The sequence below is a fragment of the Prinia subflava genome, chromosome 12, assembly GCF_021018805.1.
Source record: "Prinia subflava isolate CZ2003 ecotype Zambia chromosome 12, Cam_Psub_1.2, whole genome shotgun sequence".
In the NCBI taxonomy this organism is placed as follows: Eukaryota; Metazoa; Chordata; class Aves; order Passeriformes; family Cisticolidae; genus Prinia; species Prinia subflava.
In genome coordinates, this window is record NC_086258.1 from 2,117,299 (window position 1) to 2,130,777 (window position 13,479).

General features: G+C 53.4%; 1 protein-coding gene across 2 annotated transcripts in view; it reads left to right on the plus strand.

Moving 5' to 3' along the window:
- The first annotated feature begins 8,546 nt into the window (after nt 1–8,546).
- Nucleotides 8,547–13,479, plus strand: part of CACNA1B (calcium voltage-gated channel subunit alpha1 B) — a 296,467-nt gene continuing 291,534 nt past the window's right edge. For both annotated transcript variants that reach the window (XM_063409328.1, XM_063409330.1), the window contains exons 1-2: nt 8,547–9,184; nt 12,133–12,238. In XM_063409328.1, the coding sequence (XP_063265398.1) occupies nt 8,925–9,184; nt 12,133–12,238 (366 nt within the window). In that variant the 5' untranslated portion in view covers nt 8,547–8,924. The remainder of the gene's footprint in view (nt 9,185–12,132; nt 12,239–13,479) is intronic.

Sequence of the window (13,479 nt, forward strand, 5' to 3'; positions counted from 1 at the left end):
GGCGCTCCGTGAGGCCGGGCAGGGATGGACAGCGCTCCCCTCACCAGGGCTGGAGCTCAGGGTGGTCCCTGTGCCAGGGGTGCCCGTCTCGGCATCCTGGCGCCGGCCAGGGCAGAGGTTGGGGGTGATGATTTTCCCCCGAGGAATTTTCCCGTCCTCTCCCCGCAGCTCCGCGCAGACCGAGGAGCCCAAGAGCCTCTCTTGGTTTGTGTCCCTCGGCCACCAGCTCAGGGCAGCGTGTGCTGCTGGCCCTCCACGGGACCTCTTGGGTTTGCAGAACCTTTTCCTTAGCATCCTGAAAGGGAAAAGCGCCTTCAATTGCGGGGTTTTGCTTGTCTATGTGGGATCGACGCTCATTAGCACCCTCTTAGCCCCTCCCTGCTGGCTCTCTAACTCGTATAACATCCTCAGGTTGTTTATTTATCACTTCAATGCGCTGTCTTGGCCCATTGACAGTTCCCCCCCGCCCCTGTTCCGGCACCCTTGGAGCTGATTTTCAGGCTTCACCACGTTCGTGTTTGGCTGTGCTCTGCTTCCCCTCGACACCTTGGTAAGACAAGAGGAAATGGTCTCAAGGGGAAGTTTAGATTGGATATGAGGGAAAATTGCTTCTCTCGAAGGGTGTCAAGGACCGGAGTAGGCTGTCCTGGGAGGAGGTGAAGTCACCATCCTGGAGGGATTTAAAAGTCCTGTGCATGTGGCACTCGGGGACCTGGTAGCCTTGGGCAGTGCCAGCTGAACGGCTGGACTCGGTGGCTTTAGAGGCATTTTCCAACCTAAAAACTCCGTGATTCCATTTCCCGAGGGGTTCTGACTCCTTCACACTCTCCCGTTTGCAGCGAGTGACAACAACGTGGCCCTGCCCGAGCTGGGGCTGCGGCTGCCCCGGCTCCGCGGCACTGCCCGGGGCGCGGCTCCTCGGGCGTCCCTGGGCACGGGCACCGGCCCGGGGCCGCAGCAGCCGCAGAGAGCCTGGAGGCTGCGGCGAGGGCAGGCGAGCCCCGGAGCTGGGCAGAGGCGGGACAGGTCCCTCCTGTCCCTGTCTGGCCGGACACGGCTCACGGCAGCCAGCCCGGCGCACCTGAGGGGATTTGGGGTTTTGCTGCCCCGTAATCCCGATGGTTTCCCAGCAGCGAGAGACAGCAGCTCCCCTTCCCCCCTTTCCTTCCCGCCTGTGCAGTGGGGATCAGTTGAAGGGATTAACTCCTCCTGTCCCTCAGCTTCTCCTCCCTGTGCCGTGTGAGCCAAGAGAGAGAGTGATAGAGACTCTGTGTGACCACAAGAGATTAATTAAACAGTAAGCCCTAATTACTGAGGCTAAGGCTGACCGACTTACTGTGTCTGTAAAATAGCTGAATACTTAATTTAGACGGGAATGTGGACATAACTTCTACCATTAGCTGAACAAACAAGGAGCACCCGAGCTAAGCGGATCCGCTGATGGATGTGGCTGTGGCTCAGCCGGAGCTGTGTCCGGGCAGCCTGGGCGCCCTCCGCCTCCTCCTGCCTGGCCACGGATTTTGGGTAAGGGGGAGCTGCTTTTAAAGCACGAACCTGCCCTAGCCTGGGGGATTCCCCCGCCTGTCAGTGTTATTCCCTTTCAGGCTGCTCCTCAAAGTCGGTGTCGTTTGCATTTCACTGCAGGTTCAGAAAAAAAAAGGATGGGGAAGAGATTGAAAGGCGTGAAAGCAAACCCAAACCCCAACTCCCAGTGCAAGGCGGTGGAAGTAGGGCAGCCAGCTCCCATTCCTGCCTCTCAATATCTTCCTTAATAACAACAACAGATTCTAGGAAGCGAGAGTTAATCTGTAGCTGCAGAGCTTTTTATTGTGTTTCTCCCTTTCCATGTGCATTAACCTTTCAGATTTAGAAGCTGTGCAGTGGGCATTGCTTTTTAAAATATACTTTATTTATTTATTTTAAAAATTCCTATTATCTGTTCTAGCTGCATGATCCAGCTCCAGACAGAGGCACAGCCATTCCCCCATTAACTGCAGCTCACTGAGCACTTCATCAGACCTTGAATTGGTGTCTTAGGTGGACTGGAGGTCCCGAGAGGGTTTGAAGCCTCGTTGAGCTTCTGAACACTCTGCAGAGGAGGAGAGAACATCCCAGGATCATGGAACAGCTGAAACACGGAAAACAGCAGCAAAGGAATCTTGATGCCCGTTTTGAGATGGGGAAATGTGATTTAAAGGCTGGAGGTGTGGCTGTGTGCCCGGGGTGTTAAAAGTGCTCCTGACAAAGCCTTGGGGACCCCCAGGTGTCCTGACTCTGTTTTCAGCGCTTGGCCAGCAAATCTCAGCTCTGTAAGAACACAAACAGCAACACATTGGCCACATCAACCCGTGCACCTGCAGGGTTTGAGAAAAGGGCAGAAGTCACCACTGCCCTGGCTTTGTTTCTGTGTATGGCACATGTGAGTGACGGTATCTGCAACCTCACCCAGGAAAAGTTAATTGTATACCAAATTTCTGAGGCGTCTTGCCCACATTCTTGCATGCATGCTCCATTCTGGCCGTGCCATAATGAACTGAAGACCCCATGTGGAAAACTGATCCTTGTTTTCTGCCATCTGACCACGGGGCACTAAACCCTATTCCCCTTCCCAGTTAAAAAGGCCAAAACCAACTTGAAAATGGGAATATTTGGGATGGATTCAAAGATAATCCCGGGAATGTTTCCCTGTGATGTTTTCCTGCAGAGGTGGTGATGTGTGAGGTGGGTGCCACCACCCTGCCTCGAGCTGCACCAGCATTTCCAAAGGATTAAGGATGAAGGTGAACTCTCACTGCCTGCAGCTGCAGAAATTGGTGCTGTCATTGCTCCAGGTTGTTCTCTGCTCCATGGTGATGCCTCCTGCGAGCTGGGCTTGCCCAGGCAGCTGTTTTCAGCTGCTCTGGAGCAAAGGCTCTTAGTACAAGAGAACACCGTAGAGGTTCTCTGTTCCTCCTCCATGCCCTTGCTCAGGTGTGTGGCATAAGCCAGAGCCTGATCACTGATGTTGCAAACACATTTTGGCCACATTTAAACACATTTTGGCTACATTTGTGCAGCTGTTGGGTGCAGAAACCCACATGGCAGCTGCAGGGCTCTGTTTTCTCCCTTAATCCCACGGCATCAGCTGTCCTCACGCTGAGGAAGGAGAAGGCTTAAAACGTGGTGCTCTCCTTGTGTGGTCTTCAGTCCCCAAGTTCTTCAAAACCTCAGAGAACTTTGGGAGTCTGGGCTCTCCTGCACTTCGGGCATTTCATCCCAAATCGTGGCAGCTGTGAGCATGGAGCTGTTTCCCTGGCTGTTCATTCCTCTTCTATGCCTGAATAGTTTCTCTTTCCCATCACTGAGAAGAGGAAAAGCTCTTGGCCTTTAATCAATAACAACGCTGAAAGTAACCCAGGCAGGGTGTGACTCCTGCTGCAGTGGGATCTGCACTGGGATGCACTGGGAGCTTTGAGTAATGTCCAGCAAACTCCTATGGGGGATGGGCTGGAGTTTTTTTCCTTCAGCTTGCATTAACCTTTGGACAAGTGACTGGTGAAATTCCCAAATTTCTCTGACTTTTTTTGCCCAACTGGCTCCAGAGTGCTCTGTCAGTTCTTGGGATGTTTCTGCCTCTTGGATTTCCAGAGTGAAGCTCATGTAGAGCTGAGCCTGTACACGACTCGAGTTCAGATAAAGTCAGATTTGAAAAGCTGTTTTGACATCGAGATGCTGAGAAGCATCCAGGCAAATGTTCGGAAGAGCCTAGGGAGAGGAGAGACCTGAATCTTAAAGAGGATTAGATGTCTAATCATTTACCACCGACAGATATGTACTGAAAGATGGGCAAAGACTCCCCAGACCTCCTTCTCCTGGTAATCAAGTCCTCAGTTAAATTGAGGTCCAAATAATGCAAGAGAAGGTGTGGAGTTGTCTTTCCCTGCTGGTCGGTCTTGGAGACCAGTGGGGTAGAAATGATCTTAGAAATGCCATGGAAAATAAAAACATGAAGTCCGATATACTTTTAACTCCCTTTTATCTCTCATCTTCTCACAGTTTCCTGCCACAGGCTCTGGCACAAACAGGTTGCTTCCCCACAGAGCAAACCCTGTTCTGGTGGTGCTGGAGCTCAGAAGGGAACTCCAAGCACTACTGAGGTTTCTTGTCCCTCTTCAACCCATGTGAAGCTTTGGGTCCTTGTGATTTCCTGGTTATTTCATGTGAATTTTCCTATGTAGTGTTGTTCAGGCATTGGTCCTGCTCGTTGAAGCATTTTCTGAGCTGAAAACCTCATTTTTGAGCTACCTGGGACTGAACTCAGCTGGCTCCTGCCACAGCCAGAGCTGGGTTTGGAGTCGTGATCCACCTACGAAGGAATTCAGTTCAGGAGGAGCAGAACGAGCACAGCAGCTCCTGGTCCCCTGGGGCTCACCCAGGGTGGGGAGCTGAGGTGGGGAAGGTGCTGAGCAGGGGCTGCCAGCTCCTGCTTTCTCTCCCTGCCCTGCTGTGGGCTCCAGGCACTGCCCCTCCATTCCCCTTTCCTCAAATCCATTTCAGCTGATCCTTTGAGCACTGCCCTTGCTCTGTGGTGGCCTGGGGGAGCTGTGTGGTGCTGTGGGATTGGGGTAGTTCCAGCCTGGGGGGCCTGTGCAGCCCCTCAGGCAGAGGTGGAATTGCTGTGCCAGCCCGGGGGCTTTGCCAGCAGTGCCCCCACCCCAAGTGATGAGCTCAGGGTCTCCTGATCCACGTTTGTGCAGAAACAGAGGGTAATTGGCCCTGGGGGTTTAGAACACTAAATGATGCCATGATCAGGACTTGCATAGGAGGAGCTGTATCTTCAAAAGGCCTCTTTTCCCTTTGTTCACTCTATTATGCTCTATAAGAAGTATCAGAGCATCTTCCTCATGGATTTTACATAAAGCCATTCTGCATCTTCTGGCAGACCTGAGCGCCAGCTTTAACAATTTCCTCTGCCTGCATGGCAGCAGGATTTTCCTCCAGCACAGCTGGTGCAAAATTGGGAGTGAGGAGAGCAGAAATCCCCAGCCAGGAACACCTTGGGAAGCTGCTTTTCTTGGCCTGAAGCTCTGGACCTTCCTGCAGGCTGGAAGGAGATGTGCAGTCTGTGTTGTTTGTTTATTTTTAAAGGAAATGTGCTCCTGGGAGCTGCTCTGCTTGGCAATACGCTGGATCCAGAGTCTCAGGATGGCACTGGAAAGGCTCTTCTGTTCCTCAGCCTTGCAAATTCTGAGTAAATAAGAGCCTACCTGCAGTTCCCTGAGCTCACCTGGACAAAAGGTGTGCTGGGGAGCTTTGACCTTCCCTCTGAGCTACTCCAGGTGTAGAGCAGGATCCAGGGAAGTCAGGGCATGGTGGAAGTCCTTTCCTCTCTTAAAGGAAGAAATCTTTCCTGCTGCTGCTTTTGCAAATATCCTCCCTCTGTCCTGCTCAAAGGGGGGTGTTGGAGTTGTGTCCCTAAATCTTAGCCACTGTCCCTCACGCTGGAAGCCTGTGCTGCTGCCTCTGGAGCACAGCAAGCTGGAAATCCACTTTGTGATTTACCCACAAAGCCCTCCAGAGATGGATCCAGCCCGTCCAGGAGCTGCCCTGCCATGGTCCCAGTGTCCCAGGCACCCGGCAGGAGCACTCCTCCCATTCTGGGCCATTTTCTGTGCCCTGACTGTGCCCTGCCAGATGGAAGTGCTGCTCCATTAAGCGCAGTCACCTGCCTCAGGCTCGGGATGGAGTGAAAGTCCAGGGAAACGCTTGGTTGCCTGGCAAAGCTGCTCGGGGAGGAGGAAGGCTCCTTGCTAAGCAGTGCTGGAGAGCAGTGATTTACTCACCTCTGTCTTTAGGGCTTGTGAGGAGGAGTCACTCATGACCGAATCCATTTTTAGAATTTTCCATGGAATGCTCTTTGCCCTCTCGTAATGGGAGATTATGGATGTCTGACCTGTTTCAGTGCTCCAAATTTTTTGCTTTCTCTTAACTCCCCTGCTTTTCTCCTAATCTTAAAAAGCCCAACTAAATCCTGACGCTTCCCCTCTCAAAGCCAAATAATCCTCACAATTGCAATCTCCTTCTCTCCTTTAAGGCTTTCAGTGCTTAAGGTCTGCGTGATCTTCCTCAGGGTGTGAAAAAAAACAATCCAGGAAAAAAGCCCTGAGCATGCAGATTGAGGAAAGGGCAAACTGGTTTAACAGAGCATCCTCACGACACGCTCACATCATTTTCTCACAGTCACAAACACCCCCACCGCCCTGGCTGCTGATTTCTCTGCAGTGCTGTGGTGGGGACTTGGTTCTGGGAGAGGCAGAATGCTTTGGTGGCTATAGGAGGAGAGAAGGGGACGTGGAGGTCAGGATTTTCCCTGATTCTCAATAAGACTTGATGCAAAAGACGACTTTTTTATTATTATTTTTTGCCTTTCCAGAGCTGTTGTGTCATCCCTCCCCCTGATTCTGTAAGCACAGGAGGATGAAGATTTGTGGAAACCAATGTATTTTTTCTCCATATATTGATTTCCCTCTGAAGAGGTGAGGGATTATTGAAAATGGCATTTCCTCTTCTAGTGGTCACTGAGAAAAAGTCAGGTTTTCCACTGAAAAAGGATATAGGGGGTGTAGTGGCCAGAAGCACAAAAGTGAAAAATGAAACCACTAAGTAAGTAAGTTTAATAAAAATGAAATGAGTAAATAAGTGAGCTGGGGAAACTTGACTTTGAGGCGAAAGATAAATCCATCATAGAATATACAATGCAGTGAGGATAAGAATGGTTTTTTAGGGAAAATTTTAAAGAAAGAGCTCCTTGCACCTTCCTTCTCTATCCACAGAGTAAGGGAACTTTCCCGTTTGTGTGGATCAGCTCAGCAGTGCTCAGGGCCCAAGACTCCCGGGAGGGAACTCTGGTTTGACTCTGCCCAGGGTCTGTCTGAGCAGGACGGGGATGCTGAAGCTCTCCAGCGTCTGTCTCCGGGCAAAGTTTTTCCCGAAGGCTCCAGCACTCAGCTTAATCTGCAAATTACCCGAACCTAGGGAGGGGGAAAGGCCTTTTATTGCCTCGCCAGCAAGTGCAGGGGAAGGCAGCCTCCAGACTGGAGCTGCTTCTCTCTGCCCTGGTCCGCAGCGCTTGCAGACCCCTGTCTGTGTCGGGGGCTGGCGGTTCCTGCTGCTGCGACCCTGGAGGCAGCAGGATGTGATTCACCTTCTTCCCTCGCTGTTTCCCGTGCCTCGGAGCCGCTGCCGGCTCCCCCCGGCTGCCGGTGCCGCCTCCGGGAGCGTCTCCTGGCAGTGCTGCAGTGTGCCAGAGCCCTTCAGACACCGAGCCCCGGCGTGAGGAGCCGGCTCCTTCCGGAGAGTCACCCTTTGCGTCTTGCCAGACCTCATTTGTGTCACTTGTGGCTGCTGCCAGCCCTCTGCCTGGCTCCTGAAGCCAGCAGATGTTACTGCTCCAGGCTTGCCTGCTCGGTGGGTTGGTTTTGCACCGAGCCTGGATGACTAAGGCAAAAACCACATTAGCGGCGGAGTCCAGGCTTTCCTTGCTGTGGAGGAAGTGAAAATGTCCCCCTGTTGACATCCCTGACTTCTCGGGAGGGTCCCTTCTCAAAGTTAACAGTTTCTATCCCAAATTTAGCCTAAAACGCAAAAGCATTTCCTCGCCAGCTACTGCAGTGAGTGTTGCCGTGCGGCGCTCCAGGAACAAGGAGGAGTTATCTCCCTGACTTGTGCTGGAGGGAAGCAACAGAGGGTGTTGGAATAAACAGGATTAAAGGATTTCATCCATAAATACAGGATTAAAGGTATCCAGCGCTCTGCAGGAGTCATTCAAACCAAGGAGAAACAAAGTAAGTTGTGCAGGAGGGCGCAGCTCCGCTCGCAGCCAGCCCGTGCCGCACATCCCCGCACCGCCCCAGCGCCGTGAGCGCTGCGGGACCGCAGCCCCCGCCCCGCACCCGCCCGTGCCGGGCCCCGAGCCCCGGGGTCTGCCGGCCGAGCACCCCCTTCGCCCCGCACCCATTTCACACTGTGACCCCCCACCCTCCGCGCCCGCGGGGCTCTGAGGGCACAGGCGGGGTGACCGGAGCTGCGCTGCCCAGCGCTGCCCGCGGCCCGCTCGGGGCACCCGTGGGTGCAGCAGCCGGGCGGTGCACATCTGGGCAGTGCACATCTGGGCGGTGCACATCTGGGCGGTGCACAGCTGGGCAGCGGCGCGCAGGCGCGGGGGCTGCCTCGCCTGTGCCCCCCACCCATCCCTGTGCCCGCACCCATCCAAGTGGCGGCACCCCCGGCCGGGGCTGTGCGCGCCCGCGGAGCGCTGCGCAGGGGCGGGGGGGATCGAGCCCTCCTTCCCCCGGGGAGGGGCCGCGGCTCCGCCGTATTTACCAGGGTGGGCGGCGGCGGCCGGGCCGGGCCGGCTCCATCCTCCCTCCTCCCGCCCCGCCCGCCCCCCGGTGCCGGTGACTGGAGCGGGCGGAGCCGCGGAGACCGATTGGCTCCGGGCATCACATGCGGCGGGGCCGGGCCGTGCCGGAGCCGTGCCGGGCTGGGCTGGGCACGGCGGAGCGCTCCCGCGGCGGGCACGGCAGCAGCGCAGCCCCTTCCCAGCCCAGCGCCCGTGGCCGAAGGGACCGCGGCCACCGCGGCCACCCCGCGCCGCCCCGGCCATGAGGTCGGGCCGGAGAGACGCCACCTGTGCGGGGAGGTGAGCGGAGCCCCGGCGCCTTCCTCCGACCCCCGGGCAGCCACAGCGGCAGGGAAGCGCAGGGGGTGGAGGAAGGAGAAGGGATATTTTTTGTTTTCTTATCTATCGCTCTATTTTTGCTGCGATCGATCCCGATCCCGCAACTGAAGCCCCCGGAGGGAGAAGTGCTGTGCGCTGTGATGCGTCTTCCTCTCGCCTCGGCTGCCAGTTTGGATTGTAGCGCCCGGCTCCGTGCACTGCGAGGATGGCTCGGTTTGGGGATGATCTGCCGACCCGCTATGGAGGTGGAGGGCCGGCCGGGGCTGGAAGAGGGAGCAGCCGGCAAGGTGGCCCCCAAGCCGGCCAAAGGATGTATAAACAGTCGATGGCTCAGAGAGCCAGGACTATGGCTCTCTACAACCCCATCCCTGTCAAACAGAACTGCTTCACAGTCAACAGATCCCTCTTCATCTTCAGTGAAGATAATGTTATACGGAAATACGCCAAGCGAATAACAGAGTGGCCATATCCTTTCAGGGAGGCTGTGTGGGCACGGGGGGAAGGTGGGGAGGGGAGAGGGAGGCTGAGGGGCAGAGACCCCTCCAGGCAGCGCAGGGCGAGTGTCTGGTGCTGATGCAGACGGTGTGATGGGGCTGTGCCATGGGTGTGTGTGCCGGGGAGCCGTGTGCCCGACATGATGCACGGCCGTGGCAGTGGGAATCAGGGAACCAGGGAACCAGGGTATCGCTTCTGTGGGAGCATCGAGGGTGCTTTTGGCTTGCTTGATGCCAGGGGTGTGTGCAAGCCATGTCAGGGTGTCTTTAGGGGTGAGATGTACAGGTGCATGGATTGACATTTCCTACAATTTAAGTCAGGTTCTGTGAGATTCGTGCCAGTGAATCCTGATTTTTATTTCCATCTTGGAGCCTTTCAAATCTTCTCTCTTCCTGTGAATAGAAGAAGGAATGTGGGATAAAAATGGTGACACCTTAGCATTGAAGCTGCATTGATAGTAGGGGACATTGACAGCTCAGGTAGATTCCAGGAATGCGATCATTGCAGCTCGGTTTTAGCACATCCCCTCCGGAATCCATTTGAATCAACATGAATCATGGCACTTTGATTAGGTGCATAGCCTAAGCTTAGGCTGCACGGAAAAAGAAAAAATTAAAATTAGCAAAGCCTTGTGGCAGAAGTAGGCAGTAAGTGGGGAGAGGGATCATCTGCTGTATTGTGAAAGGGGCAGATGCTTTCTGTCTGAGACCCAGCTCCCAGGCCAAGTGAGCTGCAGTGAGAAGGGGGCTCTGCTCGCAATGATGGTTGTAAGCTGTGAGCAGAGGGGAGCAGGTTCCCAGGGATCAGATTTTGTGTGTCTGTGTGTGTACAGGAGTGCTTTACACTGGGGGTCTCAGGGGAACCGGTTGTTTTCTTTTCATTTCATATACACCCCTATTAATCCTCAGCTAACAGCAGCTCCTCCCAGCCTCCTAGCAACACTTTCAGTTGCCACAGAGGCCAGCTCCTGCTTAGACTTCACCAGTTTTCACTTCCTGAGGGGCTAACAGGAAAAATACACCCGTGGAGTCAAAGCACTTCCTTCTCTCTGAACACTCACAAACACGTATTGATCTTTCTGTCCATATTTTAGAGTCCCAGCGATTGCTGCATTTCCTCCTCCATTTCTCCTTCTCTGCATTTAAGTCCGGATAAACAATCCCGAAACCTCTGGTGACAGGCAGAGCATCGCCTTGACTGCGCGGGTAGATTCAGTCTTTCCCTCTCCTGCCTTTTGGGCGATTCAGGTAGTGGGAAAGGGACCCCCGGCGCTGAGGAGCCTCCGGGACCGGCGGAGCCACCGGTCCTTCCCCGCGCCGGAGCGGCGGGGCCGGCGGGGCCGGCGGGCGGGGCCGGGCGCTGTCCGCGGTGCTGGGTTGAGCTGAGCACGGTGCTGAAACCGGGCTGACCATGGGGCTGAGCTGAGCTGGCCGTGGTGCTGAGCCGAGCTGACCACGGTTCTGTACCGGGGCTGACCACAGTGCTTGAGCTGAGCTGATGGTGGTGCTGAGCTGAGCTGACCACAGTGCTAGGATGAGCTTATCACGGTGTTGAGCTGAGCTGACCAAGGTTTTGAAGCCAGGCTGACCATAGTGCTGAGCTGGCCACGGCGCTGAAGCCGGGTTTGACCGTGGTGCTAAGCTGAGCTGACCATGGTGTCGAGCTATGCTGACCATGGTCCTGAACCCAGGCTGGCCACAGTGTGAGCTGAGCTGACCATGGTGCTGAGAGGAGCTTATCACGGTGTTGAGCTGTGCTGCCCACGGTTCTGAAGCCAGGCTGACCACAGTGCTGAGCTGAGCTGACCACGGCGCTGAGCTGAGCTCATTGTGGTGCCAAGCTGGACTGATGGTGGTGCTGAGCCAAGCTGACCACGGTGCTGAGCTGAGATCCCTGTGATGCTGAACCAGTCTCTCCCCGGTGCCAAACCGAGCTCTTTGTGGAGCTGAGCTGAGCCCTCCAGGGTGTTGTGTCTGTGGTGCGGCTCGGCGCTGTCCCTGGTGCCGAGCTGAGCTCTCCACGGTGCTCAGACCGAGCTCCCCGTGGTGTTGAGCTGAGCTCTCCACGGTGCTGGGTCCATCTCCCGTAGTGCTGGGTCCATCTCCCCGTGGTGCTGGGTCCATCTCCCCGTGGTGCTGGGTCCATCTCCCCGTGGTTCTGGGTCCATCTCCCCGTGGTTCTGGGTCCATCTCCCCGTGGTGCTGGGTCCATCTCCCGTGGTGCTGAGCAGAGCCATCACCCAGCCTCAGCCCCCGCTGCTGCCCTTGGCACAGCTCCACCCTGGGAGAGCTGGGGCTCGGCACAGCTCAGGGTGGGAGACGGTGGCAAAAAGAAAGGGAGAACTTGGTGCTGGATTTGGATTCTTTCCCCTTCTCTCTTCCCTCCTACATCCCACAAGGGCGCTGAGGGTTTTATTGTCACTGAGAGTGGGCATTGCAATTGAGCAGTAATTCATGTTTTAGACCTGTGTAGATTCTCCAAACTGAACTTTTTGTGCCCATCACTTATTGGCACCATGTGCTGAAGTTAAATGATTCTGAAGAAAGATTCAGCAGATGGTGTTTAGCTGTGTAATCTATTTGGAGGCAGCTTAGTTTATCAATCTCATTGAAAATCAATAAGTATTAATAGTTTTTAATTTCCTTTGGACCTTTCACTTTCTTGCTTCCAAATTCCTTGAGCAACTCAGATTGTGTATGAGTCTCTAACTCCCTAAAAGAAGAGAGGAGCCAGTTTCCTAGTTTTCTTCCAAACACATCCCGGAAAGAATCAAGGAAGTCAAGGAGACCAAATGTCTTAAAAATATTTCTAAGAGAAATCTTAGAATGCTCAATTAATGCAACACTATGGGAAGAAACAGGATTTGGATGGGGTTCTCCTTGTATTGTCCAGTATCTTCTTTAACTTCTGGTCCTCACTCCATTTGAATACATGATTTTAGCTACAATCATAGCCAATTGTATTGTGCTGGCTCTGGAACAACATTTGCCGGATGGAGACAAGACACCGATGTCAGAGAGATTGGTGAGTTGCATTCATTCATTTTTATTTTTTTTTGTTCCTGGTCTAATACAGAAAGCAGTCGGCCACTGGGTGTTGGGAGTGTTTGGATCTATTTGAAAGATCCACACGTAAACAGGCAGGCATTGATCTGACAATCAGAAGAAATCCGTCACAGCGAGGATAAGTGTCCCCTCCCGATCCCATCTGCACAAGAATGCTTCATCACTCCAGCCAGCCCTGCCCAGCCGCGGGAGAGAGCTGCACCTTGCTATGATCACAAGGGCTTCAAACTCAGCTTGTCTCTAAACCAGGACAGGAAGGGGCTGATGAATCCTCAGAATTATCTCTGAAATCAAATGAACTTCTGTGTAATTTTCATTTTCCCAGGGAGTGGTAGAACAGAGTAACCTTTTATGATCTGTGTGTCTCTTCCTGCCACAGCACAGACCCTTCAAAGCAAACTTTGGGCTCAGATGAATACAATTCCTTTTTTTTTTTTTTTTTTTTTTAAATGCAACCAGCTTACAGAGAAAAATAATTTACCCACAGGCTTTATGGTAATGAGCCCAATTACCTTATTTCAAAAGAAAATAGAAGAATAGCTTCAAAATAATTCTGCCATTTATCATCACTGTAGGAGAACTGTGTAATTCTTGGTTTGATTGATTTTTCTCCTACTTTTAATGATCTGGAATGTCTTGCATGCCTAAATGCATTAAGCCTGGTGCATGTTCAAAGGATGGATAAATATGGACCCATATGTGTTTTCCGTGTAGATGCTATATTATGCAAACAAAGATAACATTAGGCTTGCTGCCAGAAATGAGAGCCTCTGAATAGTGGTTGCTGCAGTTCCCAAGGACAGCCCATAACCAGTGGGCAGCTCTCAGAATTTCGTTCTCCAGGAGCAGGAAAAAGGATGTTGGTGAGAAATCTGGAGAGTCAGGGTCAGAATTTGATGCTGGTTTGGAAATGGATCCACTCCTGCTGGCTGCCTTCCTGCATTTTCTCTCTGTTGGAATTATTTTTAGTTAGGAAAGTATGAAGATAACATGAATCAATGATTTTATGTAGATCTGTCTGCCATTAAATGGGTTTTTGTGTGCTTTGGGGTTGGTTGGCAAGGCCAGCCTGGGGGTGTGAGAAAAGCACTGGTTTAGAGCCAGGACAGAGCTGGGGAAGTGCCTTCTGTGCCTATAAACATATGGATTAGTGAGGGGAAAAAGGAGTTTTGGGAATGTTCTGGCTTGGCAATCCTTTGG